Consider the following 26,505-nt stretch of genomic DNA (forward strand, 5'->3'; position numbering starts at 1 on the left):
TGCATGCTACAGAGAAATCTTTTGTAAAAGGAAGAGTCAATTTTCTCTGTCTTATTTTAAGAAATTGCCACAGCCACCCCACCCTTTAGCAACCACCACCCTAAGTCAGCAGCTATCAACATCAAGGAAGACCTTCCAACAGCAAAAAGATTATGACTTGCTGAAGGCTCAGATGATGATTAGCAATTTTTTGCAATAAAGTATTTTTAAAAATACATATTTATCTTTTTTTTTTTTCCCCCATAGAGATGGAGACCTCACTATGTTGCCCAGGCTGGTCTTGAACTCCTGGCCTCAAGCCATACTTCTGCCTCAGCCTCCCAAAGTGCTGGGATTACAGGCGTGAGCCAGCATGCCCTGCCAGCAATAAAAGTTTTTTTTTTTTTTTTTGAGACAGAGTCTTGCTCTGTCACCCAGGCTGGAGTGCAGTGGTGCAATCTTGGCTTACTGCAACCTCTGCCTCCTGGGTTCAAGCAATTCTCCTGCCTCAGCCTCCTGAGTAGCTGGGACTATAGGCGCCCTCCACCACGCCTGGCTAATTTTTGTATTTTTAGTAGAGACAGGGTTTTATCATATTGGCCAGGCTGGTCTCGAACTCCTGACCTTGTGATCTGCCTGCCTTGGCCTCCCAAAGTGCTAGGATTACAGGCGTTAGCCACTGTGCCCAGTCAATAAAGTTTTTAAAAAAATTATTTTTTAATATGTTTTTTAAGGGAGCCATGCTAATCTTCTCTGTATTGTTCCAATTTTAGTTTATGTGCTGCCAAAGCAAGCACCATTTTGTTTTGTTTTTTGTTTTTTGTTTTTTTTTGAGTCAGGGTCTCTCTGTCACCCAGGCTGGCATGCAGTGGTACAACTATGGCTCACTACAGCCTTGACCTCATGGGCTCAAGCAGTCCTCCCACCTCAGCCTCCCAAGTAGCTGGGACCACAGGTGTGCATGACCATACCTAGCTAATTTTTTGATTTTTTTGTAGAGATGAGGTTTCACTATGTTGTCCAAGCTGGTCTGAAACTCCTGAGCTCAAGTGATCCTTCTTCCTTGGCCTCCCAAAGTGCTGGAATTACAGCCATGAGCCACTGTGCCTGGCCATATTTTTAAATTAAGGTCTGTACATGGTTTTTAAAGACATAATGCTATTGTGCACGTAATAGTTTATCGTATAATGTAAATATAAATTCTATATGCACTGGAGAACAAAAAAAAATCATGTGACTCTGAAACTGCCATTGCAAAATTATAACAGACAGTGAAAGAGATCTGATCTAACCAACTCCATCTTGCTTCTAACCTCCAAGCTGTCCTTGTTCATTCGAACTAACTTTGGGAGGAACTTAGTTTATAGACTATAGTTTGAAACAAAGACAATAACAGCCCTTTCCTGAAATAAACCCCCTTCTTGCCTGGGGCCTAGACTGCCTTTGTAGGACTAACAAATTACCCAAAAGATTAAAAATTATGGTTTAGGAGTCACGCCGCTGAAGGCTACAAGATTGACCATCCCTAAACTACTCCTAAAATCAATGGCTTGGCTGGGCACAGGTGGCTCAAGCCTGTAATCCCAGGACTTTGGGAGGAGGAGGCAGGTGGATCACCTGAGGTCAGGAGTTCAAGACCAGCCTGATCAATATGGCGAAAACCCTGTCTCTACTAAAAATCCAAAATTAACTGGGGGCGGTGGCACATGCCTATAATCACAGCTACTCGGGAGGCTGAGGCAGGAAAATCGCTTGGACCCAGGAGGTGGAGGTTGCAGTGAGCAGAGATCGTGCCACTGCACTCCAGCCCGCATGATGGGAGCGAGACTCCACCTCAAAACAACAACAACAACAATAACAACAAATTAGCTGGGCATGGTGGTGCATGCTTGTAGTCCCAGCTACTTGGGAGGCTGAGGAACAAGAATGCTTGAACCCGGGAGGCAGAGGTTGCAGTGAGCCAAGATTGCACTACTGCACTCCAGCCTGGGTGACAGAGTGAGACTCTCTAAAAAAAAAAGAAGTAAAAAAAAAGCCAGAACTTTTACACTTACAGTGTATTTATTTTAAATATATATGTATACATACTCTTTTTTTTTACACTCATTTACATATTTTTATTTGGAAATGTTTATATCAGTACAAGGAAACAATTTTGGAGACACTGGATGTTATTAGTTTATTATAAAAGAGAAATATGGAAATTATTTACATGATGAAAGATTTCAGAACTTCAGTAGAATGGGCAGCTTCACATTGATGCCATTTCAATAGTGACATTTCAGTCTACGTACTTTCCAAGAATGTCACCATCTCTAAATAGGAAATAATCCTCGTCATCTAGAACTACTTTGGTGCCTCCATATTCTGGGAGAAGAACTTTATCTCCAACTTTCACGCTAACTGGTTGAATCTCTCCACCCTTTCCTTTAGAACCCCATCCAACAGCGACTACTCTTGCTTGCAATATTTTTCCTTGAGATTTTTCTGGAAGCATAATGCCTCCTTTGGTTACAGTTTCAGCAGCACTCCTTTCAACCAAAACTCGGTCAAAGAGTAGAAGAAACTTTCTAAATGCTTAGCCTGCCATGATTTCCTCCGCCTCAGACTCGTACTCTGCTCTCGTGTATACATACTCATCTTAAGTGACAAATTCTTGTTAGCTCTATAGTCAGACAACTCTTTTTTTTTTTTGAGACCGAGTTTTGCTCTTTGTTGCCCAGGCTGGAGTGCAGTGGTGTGATCTCGGCTCACTGCAACCTCTGCCTCCGGGACTCAAGCGATTCTCCCGCCTCAGCCTCCCGAGTAGCTGGGCTTACAGGGGCCCACCACGACACCCGGCTGATTTTTGTATTTTTAGTAGAGATGACATTTCACCTTGTTGGCTGGGCTGGTCTCGAACTCCTGACCTCAGGTGATCCGCCCACCTTGGCCTCTCAAAGTGCTGGGATTACAGGCATGAGCCACCATGCCCGGCCTCAGATCTTTTTTTTTTTTGAGACAGAGTCTTGCTCTGTCGCCCAGGCTGCAGTGCAGTTGCGCTATCTCGGCTCACTGCAAGCTCCGCCTCCCAGGTTCACACCATTTTCCTGTGTCAACCTCCTGAGTAGCTGGGACTACAGGCACCCGCCACCACGCCCGGCTAATTTTGCTTTTGTATTTTTAGTAGAGACGGGGTTTCACCGTGTTAGCCAGGATGGTCTTGATCTCCAGACCTCGTGATCCGCCCGCCTCGGCCTCCCAAAGTGCTGGGATTAGAGGTGTGAGCCACTGCACCTGGCCAGACAATTCTTATATCTGTGTTAAAAGTGATTAGCCAATTGAATTGCTTAATTAAGGGAATTACGTAAGCAGCAGAAGGGTAAGATGATCAGGTGAATTCCCTTTGATATTATAATTTCTTTGCTTACGGAGAGTTTTTTTTTTAGTCTGATGAATCAGTAGTAGGGCCGGAAAGGAAAAAAGGGAAGGAATAGAGTGATTTTCAGAACACAGAAACCTAGGTAGAGATGACAATGAAACCATGGTTGCTAACTTTTGTGATTTTTATTTTTTATTTTTTAAATTTATTTATTTATTTATTTAGAGACAGAGTCTCTATCTGTCGCCTAGGCTGGAGTACAATGGCACGGTCTCCACTCACTGCAACCTCTGCCTCCTGGGTTCAAGCAATTCTCCTGCCTCAGCCTCCTGAGTAGCTGGGATTACAGGTGCCCGCCACCACGCCTGGCTAATTTTTGTATTTTTTAGCATTGACGGGGTTTCACCATGTTGGCCAGGCTGGTCTTAAACTCCTGACCTCACGGTCCGCTGGCCTCCACCTCTCAAAATGCTGGAATTACAGGCGTGAGCCACTGTGCCTGGCCATTTTTTTTTTTTAAAGACAGGGTCTTGCTCTATTGCCCAGGCTGGAGTGCAGTGGCTGCAATCTCAGCTCAACTGCAATCTCTGCCTCCCAGGTTCAAGCAATTCTCATGCCTTAGCTTCACGAGTAGCTGGGATTACAGGCGCGCACCACCATGCCCAGCTAATTTTTGTGTTTTCAGTAGAGATGGGGCTTCATCATACTGGCCAGGCTGGTCTCGAACTCCTGACCTCAGGTCATGTGCCTGCCTCAACCTCCTAAAGTGCTGGGATTACACTGCACCTGACCATTTTTAAATTTTTATTTGTTTTTGAAATAGAGTCTCAATCTGTGATCCAGGCTGGAGTTCAGTGGTGTGATCACAGCTCACTGCAGCCTCGAACTCCGGGCTCAAGTGATCCTCCCACCTAAGCCTCTCATGTAGCTGGAACCATAGGTTATGCAACACCACACCCAGCTAATTTTTAAATTTTTTGTAGATATGGTTGCGGGTCTCACTATATCGTCCAGGCTTCAGCCTCCCAAAGCGCCGAGATTATAGAACTGTGAGCTACCACGCCTGGCCAGTTTTGTGGTTTTTAAAAAGCCTTATTTTAAATTTTCTATTTTGTTTTGTATGGCGGGCACTCACTCCACAGCCACAGTGATCTCTTGAAATACTAGTCTGCCCATGTTCCTACTTTCTCCTTAATACCAAAAATAATCCAAGATTCTCAGCAGGACTCTGGTGACTTGGCCTCTTTGTTCCTCTCTCCATTTGCTGCCTCACACTTATTTAAGTGCTTTCATAGTCCCAGGGAAGCAAGCTCTATGTATGCATTTCCTCCAGTTGTTTTCTGGGCCTGGAATGCTAATCTCATTTTTCTTTGCCTGGTTAGTAATTACTTCCTTTTGAAAACTCTGATGTCATCTGTCAGAATACCTCTGTGGTCCTTCATCTGAGCCCAGGCCCCTGGCCCTCAGCTCTGCGCATGTCTCTCCTTTCCATTTTAAAATCCTCTCCTTTCCATTTAATAAACCACATAGCATAATTTTGTTATTTTGTTTTTATTTATTTATATTTTTGAGACAGAGTCTCGCTCTGTCACCCAGGCTGAAGTGCAGTGGTGTGATCTCAGCTCACTGAGAAAACCTCCACCTCCCAGGTTCAAGCGATTCTCCTGCCTCAGCCTCCTGAGTAGCTGGGATTACAGGCGGGAGCCATGGTGCCTGACTAATTTTTTGTATTTTTAGTAGAGATGGGGTTTCGCCATGTTGGCCAGGCTGGTCTCAAACTCCTGACCTCAGGTGATCCACCCACCTTGGCCTCCCAAAGTGCTAGGATTACAGGCATGAGCCACCATGCCCGGCCTAATTTTGTTATTTTGATCTATCAGTGTCCTCGTCCTGAGGGTACTATTACTATTTCATCTTTGTAGCCTAGCATGGCACCCATGAAATGTGTTTGTGGCTGAAAGGAACCTATCTTTGGTCACCAATGACCCAACAATTTCGGCCACATATGTTGGGCTCAGACTCCCTAAACTGTCAAAATCATGTGCTTATAAGTGCCTCCAGAACACAAATCCCTTTCACAGGGCTTGAAATGTATCAAGTCACCATTAATCATCTTAGGCCAAGGCTCCAGAACCCGGAGGGGAGAAAGGGGATTTTTTGTTTTTTTTTTTTGAGACAAGGTCTTGCTCTGGCACCCAGGCCGAGTGAAGTGGTGTGATAAAGGCTCACTGCAGCCTCGACCCCCAAGGCTCAAGTGATCCTCCCAACTCAGTCTCCTGAGTAACTGGAACCGGCTTTTTTTCTTTTTCTTTCTTTCTTTTTTTTTTTTTTTTTGTAGAAGCGGGGTTTCGCTATGTTACCCAGGCTGATCTCTAGTTCTTGGGTTCAAGCGATCCTCCCACCTCGGCCTCCCAAAGTGGTGGCAATTCCAGGGGTGATGGCTTTTGGATGCCTCCCAAAGTGATGGCTATTCACGGCGCCCGGCCTGGGAAATCTTATTTCCAGGAAATATTCTCCTGTTGCGCTCTCCTAGAAAGCAGCACAATGGGCCTCCCGGCTCCGTGGGAGCGCAGTCCCACCCGCCTGCCCCGCACCCCACCCGCGTACTCTCCACCCCACCCGTTCCCACTCTGTCTGGGTTTTCGGGTGTTCACCATTGAGGTGGGAGCCACATCTTCGCCCCGTCACCTAGCGAACCTCACTGAACACTTCTGCCCGACCCCCGCAGCAGCAGCGCGACCGGATGGCGTGGGTGTCACCACGCAGTGGCCACTCTCACTGCCGCGACGCGCCGGCGGCGGGACCTCGGAGGGGGCGCCCTCGGGGTGCGAGGCCCGGCACTCCGGAAATCCCCCGGGAGGGAAGGGTTGGGAGAAATAAATCCTTTTCTCCAGAGTTGCGCAAGAGCCAGCGCGGTAGGGCCAGGGTGGGAAGGCCAGAGCGGGCGTCCCCGCCAGTGACCCCACGCCGCCCGCCCGCGCCCAACCCGGCCCCCCCCGAGTGTCCGAACCAAAAGCGAAAGGAACCCGACCCCCGCGTCCCCTCCGCGGGTCCGGCGTCGCGTCCGCTTGGAGGTCGCCGCGCGCCTGCGACCCTGCCGGGCCGCTTTGTGACTTCACTCGTTTCGCAACAAGCCCGGGCAGCCCGCGCCCCACCCACTCTGGCCCGGCAGCCTCGCCGCCCGCAACCTCGCTCCGCTCCTCGCGCTTCCCCTCCCTCCCGGGCTGGGCCTGCCCAGGCCGTCGCGGAGCCTCCCTTCCCACCATCCGTGACTGTCCGCGCCCGGCTGCCGCCTCCAGGCAGCCCGGAGCAACCCGGCGCCCGGCCCCGCTGGGCGCAGCACTCCGTCGGCGGCGGCGGCTGCGCGATGCTGTGCTTCCTGAGGGGAATGGCTTTCGTCCCCTTCCTCTTGGTGACCTGGTCGTCAGCCGCCTTCATTATCTCCTACGTGGTCGCCGTGCTCTCCGGGCACGTCAACCCTTTCCTCCCCTACATCAGGTGAGCGGCAGGGTGGGCGGCAGGGCCCCAGGAGCAAGGCACAGGGACCACAGGGAGCGCTGCCGACGGGGAGGGAAGGCGTCCGGACCCAGCTGGGGGCGTCGTGTGGTCAGGCCGAGGTGTAAGTAGGAGGAGAGGTACTCCCGACAGCCTGGGATGTTTAGGGAGGCAGCGGGTGCGGCGCTGAGCACTTCTGCCTGTACCCGGAGCATGGAACAGGGTGGCAGCAAGGAGAAGTTCAGGATAGACGGTAGAGCTTTCAGTCTGGGTATGGGACAGAATCTCAGCAGGCCGTTCTTAGGCGATATTGAAACAAGATGGGTCCTGATAGATGACATATATTATACAAGAGGTAGATCCAGGTATATGCTAACAGCCACTATTTTCACTTCTGCATCCCAACATCCCTTGAAGTGGATGTTTGGGCTTATTATTCCTGCAAGGGAGCAGTAGTATAAAGTTGATGAAATATCATCAACGTGACACTGATGTCACACTAGTTAATGGTAGGAGCAGAATTCACACCCAGCCATGCGGAAAGCAACACTGTGCTGCCCCCAGGTCCCTGGGAGTCTGGCTTAAATTCTCTGGAGCTGCACCAGACACCTCTGGGCACTGTGACCCCAAAGCCCTCAACTTGTCAACAACTTGTGACATCTTTTGTGTTATTTTACCCATTCACTTTTCCTGTGCTTTGGCCTCCACCTTTCCTGAGGGGCACTTCAGTGCCAGGGACAATGGTCTGATCCTCCTATGTGGGTTCCAGCTCAGTGCCTTTCTCATAGTGGCAGTATTCTTTAAACGTTAGAACCATCCATCCTTATCTAAGTAGTATGACCCCTCTGGACATGCATTGGTTGGTGAACGGATGATAAGATTGGTGACACCCAAGGTTTGTTACTGCTGTGATAGAAAATGTAGGGCGTCTTCTTCCCTACAGCCATTCTGTCTGGTGAGCAATGTTCTGTTTTTTGTTTGTTTGTTTGTTTTTCGGTTTTTTTTGGGGGGGGGTGAGGAGTGTGGAGAAAGGGGAAACAAAGATCGAGCAAGAGGGGACTAGCATTTTTTAAAAATTTTTTTATTTTTTTGAGACAGAGTCTTGTTCTGTCGCCCACGCTGGAGTGCAGTGGCGCAGTCTCAGCTCCCTGCAACCTCTGCCTCTGGGGTTCAAGCGATTCACCCGCCTCAGCCTCCCAAGTAGCTGAGGTTACAGGCGTGCACCACCACACCTGGCTTAATTTTTTTGTATTTTTAGTAGAGACAGGGTTTCACTATTTTGGTCAGGCTGGTCTCAAATTCCTGACCTCAAATGATCCTCCTGCCTTGGCATCCCAACATGCTGGGATTACAGGTGTGAGCCACCGTTCCCAGGGAACTAGCATTTAAAAGATACAGGGAAGAGAGCAATAGGTAGAATAGTGCACAGAAGCAAATTTGCAGTAATGGTGGTGGTTTTTGCCTATGAAAGAAGAGATGTTATGTATATCGAGGAGACGTTCCCATCTGGCCTTTTGGTTTTTTCCACTTTTTATTATGGTTTTTTATTTTCAGTAGAGACAAGGTCTCATTATATTGCCCAGGCTGGTCTTAAACTCCTGGGCTCAATCATTCCCCCTGCTTTGGCCTCCCAAAGTGTTGGGATTACAGGCGTGAGCCACCACACCTGGCCCTCCCATCTGGTATTATGCTTGAAAGAAACCTAGGCTTGGTTTCTCATGGCACATCTCAGGCCCAAGTGCCATCATCTTGCTTCTGAAGCAGGATAGATCCTTCTAGATTTGTGTAAAAGTAAAGAGCTGCTCGGCTGGGTGCGGTGGCTCATGCCTGTAATCCCAGCACTTTGGGAGGCCGAGGCTGGCGGATCACGAGGTCAAGAGATTGAGACCATCCTGGCCAACAAGGTGAAACCCCATCTCTACTAAAAATACAGAAATTAGCTGGGCGTGGTGGTGTGTGCCTGTAGTCCCAGCTGCTTGGGAGGCTGAGGCAGAATTGCTTGAACCTGGGAGGCAGAGGTTGCAGTGAGCCGAGATAGAGCCACTGCACTCCAGCCTGGTGATGGAGCGAGACTCCGTCTCAGAAAAAAAAAAAAAAAAAAAAGGTAAAGAGCTGCTCTACCTGCAGTGCTGTTTCTTTTGTTTGTTTGTTTGTTTGTTTTTTCAGACAAAGTCTCGCTCTGTTGCCCAGTCTGTAGTGCGGTGGTGGGATCACAGCTCACTGCAGCCTTGACCTCCTGGGCTCCATTGATCCTTCCGCCTCAGCCTCCTGAATAGCTGGGGACTGTAGATAGGCGTGCACAACCATGCCCAGCCAATTTTTAATTTTTTTTTATTTGTAGAGATGGCATCTTGCTGTGTCCTGCAATGCTTCCTTTTTTTTTTTTTTTTTTTTTTTAAGACAGAGTCTTGCTCTGTTGCCCAGGCTAGAGTGCAATGGTACAATCTTGGCTCACTGCAACCTCCACTTCCCGGTTCAAGCAATTCTCCTGACTCGGCCTCCCAAGCAGCTGGGATTACAGGCACCTGCCACCACGCCCAGCTAATTTTTTTGTATTTTTAGTAGAGATGGGGTTTCACCATGTTGGTCGGGCTGGTCTTGAACTCCTGACCTCAGATGATCCACCTGCCTCAGCCTCCTAAAGTGTTGGGATTACAGGTGGTGTGAGCCACCGCGCCCAGCCTGCAGTGCTTCTTATTGAGAAAACAGTAGCCATGTTTGTCCCAGATCTGAAGGTTGAGGACAGATAATATGTGATATTCATTGGCCAGGCTGTCAAAAGCAGGTTTTGAATGTTCATAGAGGTGTCTGATGTAGATGTGATTAATATCACTCCAAGGTGAACTTGAAATGGGAGACATTCAGAAATGGGAAAATAAGCTGACAAGGTTAACCACTTATGAGATGCTCAAATCACAGACCCTACAAGGAAGGGGTTTAAAATTTAACGAGGAAACCATCAGGAAAAGCAGAATTACAGGAGAAAAAGGCATGCCCCCTTGTTGCCAGGAGTTCTCAGCCAACACACAACAAACATATGTATTGATTGCCCATGTGTGCCTGGGGCTTTTAGGTTGTTTGCTCTCTGCTTACCTGAGCAGCCGGAACACTGGATTGCCTCTGCCTGCTCCTAGAAAGCAAGTCCTTGGTGCAGCAACAAGATGTGGATAAGAACGACACATAGAGAAGAAGGCCGGGTGCAGTTTCTACTAAAAATATAGAAAATTAGCTGAGCGTGGTGGCACATTCCTGTGATCCCAGCTACTCAGGAGGCTGAGGCATGAGAATCGCTTGAACCTGGGAGGCGGAGGTTGCCGTGAACCAAGATTGTGCCACTGCACTCCAGCCTGGGTGACTGAGTGAGACTCTTTCTCAAAAATATAAAAGAACTAGACATAGAGAAGTGATAACTCTACATTTATCCACTGGCCCTGAAATATTCAACCTTATCTCTTTTTTTGTTTTTTTTTTTGGAGATGGGGTCTTGCTATGTTGCTCAGGCTGGTCTTGAACTCCATGGCTCAAGCAATCCCCTGACCTCAGCCTCCTGAGTACTTGGAATTAAAAGTGTGCACCCCCATGCCAGGCTGACAGTATCTTTTAGCTCATCACCTCCTCCTCTCCTCTACCCCTGCTTTTTGTACTTCCCTTCAACCACGCTGGCCTTGTGTCTTAAACACATCAAGCACCCCTCCTTCTCAAGGCCTTTGCAGTGGCTGTTCCCTCTGTCAGGTGTTCTTCCTGCAGCTATTTTTCACTTACCTCTTTTGTTCAAATGTTACCTTCCTGCAGACCTTTTCACTTCCTTTGTTCAAATGTGATCATCTTGATGAGACCTGCCCTGATCACCCTTTTTAAAAATTGCACCTGGCCACTACTGGTCCCCATATCCAGTCTTATTATTCACCACAGCACGTATCACCTTCTAACAAATCATGTGATTTAACTTATTTATTATGTTTATTTTCTGTCTCCCTTCACTGGATTGTAAGATCCATGAAAGCTTTCAATATCTGCTGAATGAGTATTTCTTGGGTACTCACTCTTTACTCCAGGACAGGGCACATCCCTTAAGGAAAAGCTTGACATGGCCATTCGGTTTGGTGGCTAGTCAGTGATTTGAAAGTACTCAGGATGAGTTTCCTTTTACATTCTAACATTGTTCAGCCATTCTGATGATCTAAGGTTTTTTTTCTTTTTTGAGACGGAGTTTTGCTCAGTCGCCCAGGCTGGAGTGCAGTGGCATGATCTCGGCTCACTGCAAGCTCCGCCTCCCGGGTTCACACCATTCTCCTGCCTCAGCCTCCCGAGTAGCTGGGACTATAGGCGCCCGCCACCACCCCTGGCTAATTTTTTGTATTTTTTTTTAGTAGAGACGGTGTTTCACCGTATTAGCCAGGATGGTCTCGATCTCCTGACCTTGTGATCTGACCGCCTCGGCCTCCCAAAGTGTTGGGATTACAAGCTTGAGCCACCGCGCCCGGCCCCTGATGGTCTAATGTTTTTAGCACAATTGAACACCTTAAATAAGAGCCACAACCATAAGGAGGACCTCTCCCCAGTATGACATTTAGAATCAGCTTCCTTATCAGATACTTTCTCTTTGTAACATTGTTATTCTTCAGCATATTGGATAAATTGGCAAATGGCTCTTAGACATATGAAAAGATACTCAACTTTATGACTAGGAATAAATATTCAAATTAAAACTCACTGATGCCAGTTGTGATCTACTGGGTTAGCGGAAACCCAAATGTTTGATACTAGTACTGGTGAGAATATGGGGAAACAGTCTCTCTCATACATTGCTTACAGAAACGTGAATTGATTTCAGTCTCCATGGTGGGACTTGGGCAATATCTATGGAAATAACAGATACACACACACATCCCCATCATTTGATGCAACAGCCTTTTTTTTTTTGAAATTTATCCTATAGGTATACATGCCCATGTGAAGAATGGCATTTCTGCAAAGTTACTCAGGGCATTGCTTTGAATAACAAAAGATTGGAAACTACAAATGACTATCAGTAGAGAATTGCCTAAATAAATATGGTTTATTTATTAAAGGATACTTCAAGTGAAAGCTCTCTGTACCTAGCAGATTCTTTTTATGTCAATACACTTATATGGAAAAATCTCCAAGATACATTGTTACATGGGAAAAAGCAAGATGCAGAACAACATATGCTCTCATTAGTTAAGAAAAAAGAGGAGAAAAATAATATATATTTGCATTAGCTTGCATAAAGAAACTAATAAAAGTGGTTTATCTGTGTGATGGAGGGAGGAGTAGGTCAAGGTCAGTGAGACATTGGCAGATGGGGAAAAAGGATGATTATAAGGCATACCTTTTTGTTTTATTTTTTAGCCAAATGAATAGGTTTCTTTCTTTTTTTTTTTTTTGAGATGGAGTTTCACTCTTGTTGCCCAGGCTGGAGTGCAATGGCACGATCTCGGCTCACTGCAACCTCCGCCTCCCGGGTTCAAGCGATTCTCTTGCCTCAGCCTCCCGAGTAGCTGGGATTACAGGCATGTGCCACCATACCCGGCTAATTTTTTTGTATTTTTAGTAGAGACGGGGTTTCACCATGTTAGTCAGGATGGTCTCGATCTCCTGACCTAATGATCCGCCTGCCTCGGCCTCCCAAAGTGCTGGGATTACAGGTGTGAGCCACTGCGCCTGGCATGAATGTTTCCTACCAGAAAATTAAATTAAAAACATGAGGCCGGGTGCAGTGGCTCACTCACGCCTGTAATCCCAGCACTTTGGGAGGCCAAAGCGGGCAGATCACAAGGTCAAGAGATCACAACCATTCTGGCCAACATTGTGAAACCCTATCTCTACTAAAAATACAAAAATTAGCTGGGCGTGGTGGCATGTGCCTGTAGTCCTAGCTACTCAGGAGGCTGAGGCAGGAGAATCGCTTGAACCTGGAGGTGGAGGTTACAGTGGACCGAGATTGTGCCACTGCACTCCAGCCTGGTGACAGAGCGAGACTCCTTCTCAAAAAAAAAGAAAAAAAAATTGAAAACATGGGACCAACCACCATGAGATATAACAAGTTAGGACAGCATAAAGTGATATTTCTTATTCTGAAACCACTAACAAAAGCATATCAAAAGGAAGGACAAATAAAAGCTAATCTCAAAAAATTAGTTTAGATTTGCACTCGGGTGCAGTGCCTCATGCCTGTAATCCCAGCAGTTTGGGAGGCTGAAGTGGGCTGATCACTTGAGTCCAGGAGTTTGAGACCAGCCATGGGCAATATGGTGCAACCCTGTCTCTACAATACATACAAAAAATTAGCTGGGCGTGGCGGGATACACCTATAGTCACACTTACTCAGGAGCCTGAGGTGGGAGGATCACTTGAGCCTGGAGTCTGAGGCTGCAGTGATCTATGATCACACTGCTGCACTCCAGCTTGGGTGACAGAGTGACACCGTCTCAAAAAAAAAAAAAAAAGATTTGCACAAGGCCACACCCACATTCTCAAGCCAAATCATGCTTAACTTGTTATAGTTTTTTAATCAAATTATTAACTTTTTCCAGCTGATAGACCACTGTCTTCCATCTTCTTTTTGGCATGTGTGTCTTGCCGTGATATCTTGCTCATGATATTCTGTGATCCTTTACTCTTCAGTGTTGCCAGTTCTAGATCCTGCCTTTTCTCTTTATTAGCATGTCTCACTTTCTGTGTGAATACAGTTTTGTGAGATAGATTGTGGCCTTTGGCCACCCATATTGTTCTTCCTCATGACCCCACAATCTCTGCTCAGTAGTTGATGACAGAAAACTGGGTCACCTAGAATCAAGCCACTTTAAAAGGAGGAACAAAATTGCAGAGTAAATGAAGTAAAAGAAATTTGGTCTTGTCTTTAACTTCAAAAATGATACTAAAAATTAGGAAAATAACGATTTTAACTTGCATTTATATAACAATCACAAATTTTGGGTTATGACAAGTATGTGTTAATTCTTCAGATGCTGATCTTTATAGAGAAAATGTTTTTTCTTTTTTTTTTTTTTTGAGATGGAGTTTCACTTTTGTTGCCCAGGCTGGAGTGCAATGGCACAATCTCAGCCCACTGCAACCTCCTGCCTCCCGGTTCAAGCGATTGTCCCACCTCAGCCTCCCGAGTAGCTGTGATTAGAGGCATGCGCCATCACGCCCGGCTAATTTTGTATTTTTAATAGAGATGGGGTTTCTCTATGTTGGTCAGGCTGGTCTTGAACTCCCGCCTTGGCCTCCCAAAGTGCTGGGATTACAGGCGTGAGCCACCACGCCCAGCCTTGCATTCTTTTTCCAATACAATTTTATGATTATATTATAGTAAGTCTTTCATTTCACATTTAACTTTAAAGAAAGTTTCCTTCTTCTCTTTTTGTTTGTTTTTTTATAAACCCTTGTGTCAAGCGCTTTCAGTAGCTCAAATCGAGGGAGGGAGCTGCTCTGCTACTACAAAACCCTGCCCCAGGAGCAGGTTGTCTATGAATGGTTTAACACCAGGTTTCCCGTGAACCACATTAAGCTTTTGAAGGGGGATATGAAGAGGTTCATTTTTGCAAAAATGTCTGAAGACTCCAATTTTCCCACTGGACTTTTTTTTTTTTTTTTTTTTTTTTTAGACAGAGTCTTGCTCTGTTGCCCAGGCTGGAGAGCAGTGGCATGATCTCAGCTCACTGCAACCCCTGCCTCCCAGTTCAAGCGATTCTCTTGTGTCAGCCTCCTGAGTAGCCAGGACTACAGGTGCCCGCCACCATGCCCAGCTAATTTTTTGTATTTTTAGTAGAGACAGGGTTTCACCATGTTGGCCAGGCTGGTCTCGAACTCCTGGCCTCAAGTGATCTGCCCGCCTTGGCCTCCAAAAGTGCTGGGATTACAGGTGTGAGCCACCACGCCCGGCTTCCCAGTGGCGATTCTTAATCTATATGTAAGGATATTGATCTTGTTTATTGCCTGTCTCACACAAAATATATGCTCCATGAAGATAGAGATTTGGGATTTGTCCACAGCATTTGTGACAGAGCCTGACACATTGCAGGCACTTGATAAATATTGGTTGAATGTTGAACAAGGTAATTTGTGTAATATGGTCCTGTTTCATTAACCTTGTTAGTTTCCTCCTCTTTAATTGTTAACTGATTCTGCCAGCATCTCATTGTTCATTGACTTTTGTTGCAGTTCTGTTTTCCAGCACAGTTAGAAATGAAATCCCTGTGTTTCAGAAGATTTGCAGTCCCAGTTTGTGGTCGATTTGACTTGCATTGTTGACTATTTACAATATTTAATAATAATACTGAGAGGGAACATAGCATGATTAAGAGCAACAGCTTTGGAACAGACAGCCTGGATTAGGGTATGGTTCTATTATGTGTTCCAGCTGTAGAACTTTGGACAGGTTACTTGACTTCTCTCTGCTTCTCTATTGGTTAATAATTGCACATACTTCATTATTAACATGAACTCACAGAAAACTCATTAACACCCTGTTGGAAGAACATAGTATGTAGAAGCACTTGCTATTAGTATTATCAAGGGGCCAGTCCACATTGGTCTAGTTAAGAAAGGATGTTTGGTTGGGAGCTAATTTTAGAAGTGATCGCTTTATATGTGAATGTAATATCAGAAGCTCTTTTATTTAGTAGCCTCAACTTAATCAACTTGCTGGGTTAACTGATGAATTTGTTCTTTGAAAAACGCACTGACTGAAGCCAATGGCCCCTCAAAACTCCTTCCTGTGAGGGCCACTCTGTAGGTACTTGCTTCTCTTACCCATGTCTTTGTATTCTTATCAAATGCCAACTGTATTTATTCCCAAATTGTATTTATGTTCATGCCAGTTTTATTTTGTATTATAACTGTGTGACTTAACACAATACATATTAACTATTGATCTGTGTAGGCAAAAAGAGAATTGTAATTTCTAAAAAAATTTGGTTGGGCCAGACGCAGTGGCTCATGCCTGTAATCCCAGTGCTTTGGGAGGCCGAGGTGGGCGGATCACCTGAGGTCAGGAGTTCAATACCAGCCTGGCCAACATGGTGAAACCCCTTATCTATTAAAAATACAAAATTAGCTGGGCATGGTGGCACATGCTTGTAATCCCAGCTACTCGGGAGGCTGAGGCAGGAGAGTCGCTCGAACCTGGGAGGCAGAGGTTGCAGTGAACTGAGATCGTGCCATTGCACTCCAGCCTGGGCGACAAGAGTGAAAGTCCGTCTCAAAAAAAAAAAAAAAAAAAAAAAAATTGGTTGAGTGCTTTGGAAAGATTAAAAAGAGACAAATTGTCCAAAAAAAATTTGCAGTCCTTTTAGTAATTGATCTGACAACTGTAAAGATTTAGGAAACGAGTATAAGGAAAACTGGAAGGAGTCTGAATTCAAATTGCTTCAAAAGTGTTTTTAAGACTTCCCTCCACTTTAAAGAAACCAAAATTAGAAATAAGATGATTCAGAGTAGATGTGATTTATATGCCAAGAAGACATAATGGACCCATACTCTTGTAACGGCATTGGTCTATATCCACAGGTGGGCAAATGAATATACATTGATACACTTTAAGTTAAAATAAAATGTTTGTGGTATGTATTCATTCATACAAGTTTTGAAGACTTTTTTTTGTTTTTTTTTTTTTTTGAGACGAAGTCTCACTCTGTCACCCAGGCTGGAGTGCAGTGTTGCAATCTTGGTTCACTGCAACCTCTGCCTCCTGGGTTCAAGCAATTCTCTGGCCTCAACCCCCTGAGTAGCTGGGACTACAGGCTCCCACCACCATGCCCAGCTCATTTTTGTATTTTTAGTAGAGGTGGGGTTCACCATGTTGGCCAGGCTGGTCTTGAACTCCTGACCTCAAGTGATCTGCCTGCCTCAGCCTCCCAAAGTCCTGGGATTACAGGCATGAGCCACTGTGCCTGGCCCTAATTTTTGATGACTTTTGCTTAAACCAACTTTTTTGATTACTGAGACTATACAGAATTTCAGGCAGTGGTGATGTTGGCTTTCCTGTTCAGCCGTAACAATGGGTACCAGGATAAAAAATAGTCAGTTAATGAGGGCTGTGTGCATAAAATCACATGTTCTGACATGATGTTAATGACATATCAGTTTTTACAGTGCAGTGATTATAACCTTGTAGTATTTCTAATCTATAGTGTCACAAAGACAAAAAGACAGGCATGCCATTTAAAACCTTTAGCTAGAAAAGTATTATTATTATTATTGTTTTGAGACAGAGTTTTTGCTCTGTTGCCCAGGCTGGAGTGTAATGGTGTCATCTCAGCTTACTGCAGCCTCCTCCTCCTGGGTTCAAGCAATTCTCCTGGCTCAGCCTCCCAAGTAGCTGGGATTACAGGTGTCCGCCACTGTGTCCAGCTAATTTTTGTATTTTTTAGTAGAGACAGGGTTTCACCATGTGATCAGGCTGGTCTCGAACTCTTTGACCTCAGGTGATCCATCCACCTCAGCCTCCCAAAGTGCTAGGATTACAGGCGTGAGCCACTGTGCCTGGCCGAAAAGTATTATTTTTGAGATGATCATTTATAATTGAATATTGATTTCACAAACACATGAAATTAGTTGATTCTAAGAAAAGCACAGTAAGAAAAGTGAAGATCCCAAACTTTTGCAGCCCCAAAATTAACTGAGGGTGATGGATGCAGTGTTGTTCAGCCTGAGTCTACTGTAAATATATAATTTATCCTCTGGTTTAAATTTTCCCTGTCATTTGGGTACAACAAATTCTTTTGTTCTCAGTGAATTCAGTAAAATTATGAATATTTTTCTTCTATTTTTCCTTTTAAAAGGGCATTAGAGTATTGCTCAAAAGTCTTGACTGATGCAGGGCTGACAACTTTCAAACATCTCAATTTTTTTTTTTTTTTTTTTTTTTTGGTCAAGGGACAGGGTCTCACTCTGTTGCCCAGACTGGATTGCAGTGGCATGATCTCAGCTCACTGCAGCCTCTGCCTTCTGGGCTCAAGTGATCCTCCCTCCTCAGCCTCCCAAGTAGCTAGGACTACAGGAACATGCCACCATGCTTGGCTAATTTTGTTTTTTTGTAGAGACGGGGTCTCACTGTATTGCCTGGGCTGGTCTTGAACTCCTGGGCTCAAGAGATCCTCCCACCTCAGCCTCTAATAGTGCTGGGATTACAAGTGTAAGCCACTGTGCCCGGCCTCAATCTCAATTAATAAAAAGTTTCATAGTCTTCTTTACCTCACAGTAATTGCCTTTCATTCCATCAAGAACATGCATTGAAGAGCTATTGTGAGCCAAGGACACGATAGCTGGCTCCAGAAGAAATAGCTAATACACCCCTGATTGAAATGTACAACATGTAAACTCACATGAAAATCATAATAACTTTAAAGAAATGTGATATAGCACAGCAGAGAAGAGTTCCTGAATTGTTTCCATTGAAATTAGAGAGTTCTAGGGTTCTTTCCTCTTGGAAGTCCCCTCTCATGAGAGAGCTGTTTTCCTTTCTCTTTCTTTTCCCTATGAAACCTCCACTCAGAAAAGAAAAGAAAAGAAAAGGAAAGAAAAGAGATGAGATGAAACGAGAAGGGAAGAGAAGAGAAGGGAAGAGAAGAGAAGAGAAGGAAGGAAGCAAGGAAGGAAGGAAGGAAAAAGGAAATTGGAGAGTTCTAAATGCACAGCTTGGCTTCCTTGTTTACTCTGTGATCAAGTTAGTTTTCTAAGACTGTTTCCTCATCTTTAAGATGGCAATAGAGAGCCGGGTGTGGTGGCTCACGCCTGTAATCCCCACACTTTGGGAAGCCAAGGCAGGTGGATCACTTGAGGTCAGGAGTTTGAGACCAGCCTGGCCAACATGGTGAAACCCCGTCTCTACTAAAAATACAAAAATTAGCCGTGCATGGTGGTGGGTGCCTGTAATCCCAGCTACTTGGGAGGCTGAGGCACGAGAATTGCTTAAACCTGTGAGGCAGAGGTTGCAGTGAGCCGAGATCGTGCCACTACACTCCAGCCTGGATGACAAGAGTTAGACTCTGTCTCAAAAAAAAAAAAAAAAAAAAGATGCCGGTAATGAGTACTTTCTAATGTTGTGAATATCAAGTAAGATGTGCCTGGCAGAATGTAGTTGCTAAGGAAGTGTTCATTTCTAATTTTTTCTTTTTCTTTTTTTTTTTTGATTTTTATTTATTTTTTGAGATGAAGTCTCACTCTGTCGGCCAGGCTGGAGTGCAGTGGCACGATCTTGGCTCACTGTAACCTCTGCCTCCTGGGTTCAAGCGATTCTCCTGCCTCAGCCACCCGAGTAGCTGGGATTACAGGTATGTGCCACCACGCCTGGCTAATTTTTGTATTTTTTAGTAGAGACAGGGTTTCACCATGTTGCCCAGGCTGCTATCAAACTCCTGACCTCAGGTGATCTGCCCGCCTTGGCCTCCCAAAGTGCTGGGATTACAGGTGAGAACCACTGAGCCCGGCCCTATTTTTTTTGGTCCTTGTAGCCACTGGAGTCCATGTGGGGATGGTTTCTAGAGATTCCCCTCAAATAACTTTCCAAATCAAACCACGTTCATCTCCCTCTTTATCACCATACCGGGCTAAGCCACTGTCATCTCTGGACAAACTGCTCAAATAGCTTCCTTACAGTCTCCGTGGTCCACAATTGCCTCTCTACAGTCTTTTCAAAACATCCTTTAAAGACGTGTTGTATGTGTGAACAAGAGGGAACTCTGATGGAGAGAGGGCAAAATTGCTTGTGGGTAGTGAGAAAAGAGCAAGGTATTTGTATTTGTCAGCAGGAAATTCTTTTTAAGTTTCAGAATAGTTGATATAGCTGAAGGGTGCCCCCCCCATTCTATTTTTTTTTTTTTTTTTGAGACGGCGTCTTGCTCTGTCGCCCAGGCTGGAGTGCAATGGCGTGATCTCAGCTCACTGAGTCACTCAGCTCACTGAATCCGCCTCCCGGGTTCAAGCGATTCTCCTGCCTCAGCCTTCCGAGTAGCTGGGACTACAGGCGCCCGCCACCATGCCCAGCTAATTTTTATACTTTTAATAGAGACGGGGTTTCACCACGTTGGCCAGGATGGTCTCGATCTCTTGACCTTGTGATCCACCTGCCTCGGCCTCCCGAAGTGCTGGGATTACAGGCGTGAGCCACCGCGCCCGGCCTGCCCCCCCATTCTAAAACAGTCATCACCAAGCGAAGCTGCCAGAAAGTTAGCTCTCGTAACTAAAAGTAGCTAATAAAATGTAGTATGACTTTTTATTCTGTACTTATCCCTTTTAAATAATATATTTAAATATTATAAAGATAAAGGAAATAATGTTCTCTTTATACTGGGGAATTATGGTTTTTTTAGATTCTAAGTCCCTATCAATCATCCAAGCAATTAGCCTATGAGTTTGGAACAATCTAATAAATTTCAGGCTGGAGACACACATGATGTTGCATTTTGTTAGCATCTAAGTTCCTCCAATAAACCATAATTCTAGGCTTTGGAGTATTTAAATCCTGTGTATCCAGTAACTTAAAGAACAAAGTTTGACCAAGCTTCGGAAAGTCTTCTATTATCCAGCATGTTTTCTTTGTATCGTTTTCATTCCTTTCAGTATCAAGTGATTATTCACTAGCTTAACATCATAAATTAGTTTGAAGTAGGATGTTACACAAATGACTTGGAATTTTCCACAGTCTGCTTAACTTGCGGAAATGTAAATACAGGAAATGTGGACATAAACGGATTTCCTAGGCACAACCTACCCCTAAAATAACTGTGTACACATAACAGCCTCAACAGCTTCTGAACCACAGGCAAATGAACAATTTGCTGGCCTTGTCCTCTTTACAGTTTCCAGAAAGTGCCTTATTAGCAAGGAGGCAAATCAGGTGGTGGGTGGAGCTGGGCAGGGCCCACTGCACTGCAGAAACCATGTGGTGCAGAATGATGTGGTAGGAGCCGGGTAGAGAGACTACTGCTGCCAGGCTGGGAAGCAACTGGTTTTGCCTCTCACTCATTCTCCAGGTTACTGAATCAGGCACCCAGGCACAGTTAGGCCAACCAAATACTACTACCTCTGCCCTTGCATGATGGAATCATTTAGCTTGAGCTTAAAAAAAGTAAATAAATAAAAAGAGGTTGCCCACAGGGTCTCTTGGTTACCTCTTAGTGTTTACTTATCTGGATTCCAATATCACCAGAAGATGTGACTTAATATTTACTTATGTATGCTGTCCAAAAAAGCAAAAAACAAAACAACAAAAATAAAACATATTTACTTAATATATAGGATCAGACATGGAAAGACATAAGAACATTTTTCATTGAGAGGTAAGAGCTCTTTCATTTTTATTTTATTTTTTTTGAGACAGAGTCTTGCTGTGTCGCCCAGGCTGGTGTGCAGTGGCGCGATCTTGGCTCACTGCAACCTCCACCTCCTGGGTTCAAGAGATTCTTATGTCTCAGCCTCCTGAGTAGCTGGGATTACAGGTGCCCACCACCATGCCTGGCTAATTTTTTTTTTTTTTGTATTTTTAGTAGAGATAGGGTTTCACCATGTTGGCCAGGCTGGTCTCAAGCCCCTGACCTCAAGTGATCCACCTGCCTCGGCCTCTCAGAGTGCTGGGATTACAGGTGTGAGCTAATGTGCGCCCAGCCTTCTTTCATCTTTAAAATGGTAATGGGCAAACGCTATTGTTCTTAAAAGTTTTGAAACATTCACATTTTCATTTGCCTCTTGGAAAGTTTTCATGAACTATTCTTGAGCAAAATTTCAGCTGATGTAAATTGGTACTGCTTTGTCACTTAGTGGAATTTTTTTTAATTTTTAAAATTATTTTTATTTATTTTTTCTTTCCTCACCTCTTTGAATTCTACACTTAGTGTAAATAAATCACAAACTGATCATTGTTATCTGATAGATTTGGGAATTTTTGACTCAGATTGTATCTAACAAATATTTTGCTGATGAATGAGTAAATTCTATAGCTATCTGTGGAGTTAAAAGAAAAAACTTTGGAAAGATGGGTGTTTAATCAAACAACTGGTTATGAATTTTTGTTGTATCAACACTGTTGTATTGTACTGTTGTAGTGCAAAGGTGTAGGAATGTGGGCTATTGATATTCAGGCATTGATGGTGGGTGTTATAGCCTCGGTCATCCTGAAAAATAATCAGATTTACCATGGCAGTATTTGGCAGAAAGGTTTTACAATTATGGCGTTTGAGGAGTTTCTAAGATCTTGCCTAGTTTACATCTTTCTGGTCTACAACAAAGGCATAATGATGTCTTCTCATCACCATGCTGGTTCATTCCCATGGTGTGCTGGAGCTAGCTGGTGTCTGCTCCTGAGCGTGGACTGTGTGCTTCTCTTCCAACTCCACGTTCAGTGACCTGCAGTTTGGTAGCCCAAATTTTATTTTTATTTATTTATTTCGTTTTTTTGTTTTGATTCTTTTGGTAGCCTGAATTTTAACATGTTGAGAGTATTTTCACCATGGAAATTGGCAAATGCCACAAACCAGGCACCCTCCAGAGCTGGCTGTTAAACACTGACCAGCATCTATATTAGTGTTTGCTCCCTGCCCCCAATCATTCTCCTAATGGCTTAGTTCCTTGTCTGCTGTTAAAGCAGAGTAGAGGCTGGGAAGTCAGGGAGTTAAACATCTGGATTGGGATAGGGAATCCTCTGTGTAGCTCTGTGATCTTGAACAAGTTATATAGCCTTTCTAATACCCAGTTTCCTACTTTGTAAAATGGGATTGATATAGACCCCCCTCAGGTTTGTGAAGATGAAATGAAATGATGTATGGTAAGCACCTAATGGTGCCTGGTGGGTACATAGTCAATGCTCAGTAAGTGGTATCGATTAGATCAATTTTTTTTTTTTGGCCAGTACTGATACTCATTCAATGGCTATTTGCAAAGTGCTTTTGGTTCCACCTGTATAGTTTTATTTATTTATTATTTATTTTAATCTTAGTCCCAAATATTCTGAGCTTCCCTTCACCTGTATGCTTTTTTTTTAAATTTGTTTATTTATTTATTTATTTTTGAGACAAGATCTCACTCTGTCACCCAGGCTGGAAGGCAGTGGCATGATCTTGTCTCACTGCAACTTCTGCTTACTGGGCTCAAGCGATCTTCCCACCTTAGCCTCCCGAGTAGCTGGGACTACAGGTAGGTGCCACCATGCCTGGCTTTTTGTATTTATTTTATTTTTTATTTATTTTTTAATTTTTGAGATGGAGTCTCATTCTCTTGCCAAGCTTGGAGTGCAATGGCACGATCTGGGCTCACTGCAACCTCTGCCTCCCAGGTTCAAATGATTCTCCTGCCTCAGCCTCCTGAGTAGCTGGGATTGCAGGCATGCACCACTATGCCTGGCTAATTTTTCTATTTTAGTAGCCATGAGGTTTCACCATGTTGGCCAAGCTGGTCTTGAACTCCTAACCTGAAGTGATCCGCCCGCCTCAGCCTCCCAAAGTGCTGGGATTACAGGCATGAGCCACCGCACCTGGCCAGTTTTTGTATTTTGTAGAGACACAGTTTCACCATGTTGCCCAGGCTGGTTTCGAACTCCTGAGCTCAAGTGATCCATCCTCCTTGGCCTCCCAAAATGCTGGGATTACAGGTATGAGCTACCACACCTGGCCTCCACCTGTATGGTTTAAATGTACAGATAAGCAAGAATAAAACACGACCCTGGAATTCCGAGTTTTCAGATCACGTGTTTGATGTCATGTGGACTCCACACCTGGGCCTTTGACATAGTCTCAATTTGCCATCAATAGACAGAGTCCCCAAGTCTGGTCTTCTCTTCAGTCAGAGCACCTAGAGCACCTTCATATCCCCACCTTCCTATCTTCCTAAATATCCTCCTCATTCTTTCATTGCCTTCCCTTTCTCCACAGACAGGAAAACAACCTTCTTCCCAGTGCTTCTCTGTGTTTGCTCGCATGCCTGGCATGTTGCTGTCTGAGGTTCAGAATTATTCTCAGACCTGTGTAACAAGAACTCTAGGATGAGTCACCTGATGCCTGCTTTTTTATACCCTCAGGCCAAGGCAGGGAGGCCTGATTTCCCTGGCAGAGTTAATTGTGTGGCAAAAGTGCTGCCCAAGGTTATGAGCTGTCTCTGATTTTTTTCCCCATTGCTGGTTCCCATTCCTGTCTCTTTGCCCATTCAGCATTGTGCTCAGAAGGGCATCCTCCACCTCAACATTCCTTTAGTGTGAAAAACGGCTATTGTAGGAAAAGTGGTAATGCTAAATTCTAAACCTTTCAGGTTCTTTTTTTTTTTTGGGACGGAGTCTCGCTCTGTCACCCAGGCTGGAGTGCAGTGGCGTGATCTCAGCTCACTGCAAACTCTACCTCCCAGGTTCAAGTGATTCTCCTGCCTCAGTCTCCCAAGTAGCTTGGATTACAGGCACCCTGTACCATGCCCAGCTAATTTTTGTATTTTTAGTAGAAACAAGGTTTCACCATGTTGGCCAGGCTGGTCTTGAACTCCTGAGCTCAAGTGATTTTCCGCCTTGGCCCACCAAAGTCCTGGAATTACAGGCGTGAGCCACTGTACCCGGCCTAAATCCTAAACCCTTCAGGTTCTTGCAAGTACCAGTGACATTGAAACTGAATTAATTTGGAATAAAGGCATTTGCTGTAAGGGAGGCTTTTTTTTTTTTTTTTGAGAAGGAGTCTCACTCTGTCACCCACACTGGAGTACAGTAGTGCGATCTCGGCTCACTGCAACCTCCACCCTCCAAGTTCAAGAGATTCTCCTGCCTTAGCCTCCCAAGTAGCTGGGATTACAGGCATCTGCCACCGCACCTGGCTAGTTTTTTATATGTTTAGTAGAGACGGGGTTTCACCATGGTGGCCAGGCTGGTCTTGAACTCCTGACCTCATGATCCATCCGCCTCGGGCTCCCATAGTGCTGGGATTACAGGTGTGAGCCACCACGCCTGGCCATAAGGTAGGCTATTAACTTTTTCTTCTTTTTTTTGAGACGGAGTCTTGCTCTGTCGCCCAGGCTGGAGTGCAATGGCGCAATCTTGGCTCACTGCAACCTCTGCCTCCTAGGTTCAAGGGATTCTCCTGCCTCAGCCTCCTGAGTGGCTGGGATTATAGGCATCCACCGCCATGCTCAGCTAATTTTTGTATTTTTTAGTAGAGATGGGATTTCATCGTGTTGGTCAGGCTGGTCTCGAACTCCTGACCACAGGTGATCCACCCGCCTTGACCTCCCAAAGTGCTGGGATTACAGGCATGGGCCACCGCGCCCGGCCCTATTAACTTCTTTATACTCCAGTTTAAATATGAAGTGTTCGCAAAACTTAAAAAGTTCCTGCTTTCTGCACACAAAGGCTCCTTGTGGAATTCTTCAAATACTTACAAGTGCATCATTTTCACTGTGATCAGTTTTTTAATACTTAAATTTCAGAGCTGTTTACAAATGTAGAAACACTCAAAATGAGTACAAGTTGTTTCATGTTGGGAGCTCTTTTGCCATCAGTTTTAAAGTGAGCAGCCTGAAAATGAAAAATATTAAAGCTTGGCACTAACAGAAAATAGAACATGTTGGCCAGACATGGTGGCTCACACCTGTAATCCCAGCATTTTGGGAGGTTGAGGCGAGAGGATTGCTTGAGCTCAGGACTTCAAAACCAGCCTGGGTAACATAGTGAAACCCTGTCTCTAAAAAATAAAAAAAAAGAACATGTCAAACAGTATTTTCCAACTCATTTAATTAATTGAAATACTGTACCTGAAAAATGTTTTACAGAAGCCCTTTTTTTGTTAAAATAATTTACCACAATTAATATACCCTAGATACCCTATTATTTCCATAAAGTATTCCTAGAGATCAATAATATTGTTCAGTTTTATTTTATTTTATTTTATTTTATTTTATTTTATTTTTTTTGAGACAGAGTTTCACTCTTGTTGCCCAGGCTGGAGTGCAATGGTGCGACTTTGGCTCACCGCAATCTCCGCCTCCTAGGTTCAAGTGATTCTCCTGCCTCAGCCTCCTGAGTAGCTGAGATTACAGGCATGTGCCACCATGGCTGGCTAATTTTGTATTTTTAGTAGAGATGGGGCTTCTCCATGTTGGTCAGGCTGGTCTCGAACTTCTGACCTCAGGTGATCCGCCTGCCTCAGCCTCCCAAAGTGCTGGGATTACAGGCGTGAGCCACCGTGACCGGCCTCAGATTTTTATCATAATATTTTCAGCAGATAATAAAATCTCAGTTATTAGAAGATAAAGTGATGTGTTTATGTGTATTTAACATGCCAATATTAGAATTTTCAAACATGATTTATTTTTATTTTTATTTTTTTTGAGACCGAGTCTTGCTCTGTTGCCCAGGCTTGAAAGCAATGGCATGATCTTGGCTCACCATAACCTCCGCCTCCCTGGTTCAAGAGATTTTCCTGCCTCAGCCTCCCAAGTAGTTGGGACTACAGACACCCGCCACCATGCTGGGCTAATTTTTGTATTTTTAGTAGAGACAGGGGTTTTACCATGTTGGCCAGGCTGGTCTTGAACTCCTGACCTCAGGTGATCCTCCCACCTCCACCTCCCAAAGTGTTGGGATTACAGGTGTGAGCCACTACGCTCGGCCTCAAACATGATTTTAGATCTTTTTTTTTTTTTTCAAAGTAGTCATTCTTCACTGAGAATGAACACAT

General features: G+C 44.7%; 1 protein-coding gene and 2 pseudogenes across 3 annotated transcripts in view; 1 reads left to right on the forward strand and 2 right to left on the reverse strand.

Moving 5' to 3' along the window:
• Nucleotides 1-682: 682 nt before the first annotated feature.
• Nucleotides 683-776, reverse strand: LOC112135934 (U6 spliceosomal RNA; annotated as a pseudogene).
• Nucleotides 777-2,158: 1,382 nt separating this feature from the next.
• Nucleotides 2,159-2,569, reverse strand: LOC100937833 (10 kDa heat shock protein, mitochondrial-like; annotated as a pseudogene).
• A 2,346-nt stretch (nucleotides 2,570-4,915) lies between these two features.
• Nucleotides 4,916-26,505, forward strand: part of DRAM1 (DNA damage regulated autophagy modulator 1) — a 47,172-nt gene continuing 25,582 nt past the window's right edge. For all 3 annotated transcript variants that reach the window (XM_024256827.2, XM_024256828.2, XM_054527559.1), the window contains exon 1: nucleotides 4,916-6,838. In XM_024256827.2, coding sequence (XP_024112595.2) covers nucleotides 6,084-6,838 — 755 coding nt within the window. In that variant the 5' untranslated portion in view covers nucleotides 4,916-6,083. The remainder of the gene's footprint in view (nucleotides 6,839-26,505) is intronic.

The sequence above is a fragment of the Pongo abelii genome, chromosome 10, assembly GCF_028885655.2.
Source record: "Pongo abelii isolate AG06213 chromosome 10, NHGRI_mPonAbe1-v2.0_pri, whole genome shotgun sequence".
Taxonomy (NCBI): domain Eukaryota; kingdom Metazoa; phylum Chordata; class Mammalia; order Primates; family Hominidae; genus Pongo; species Pongo abelii.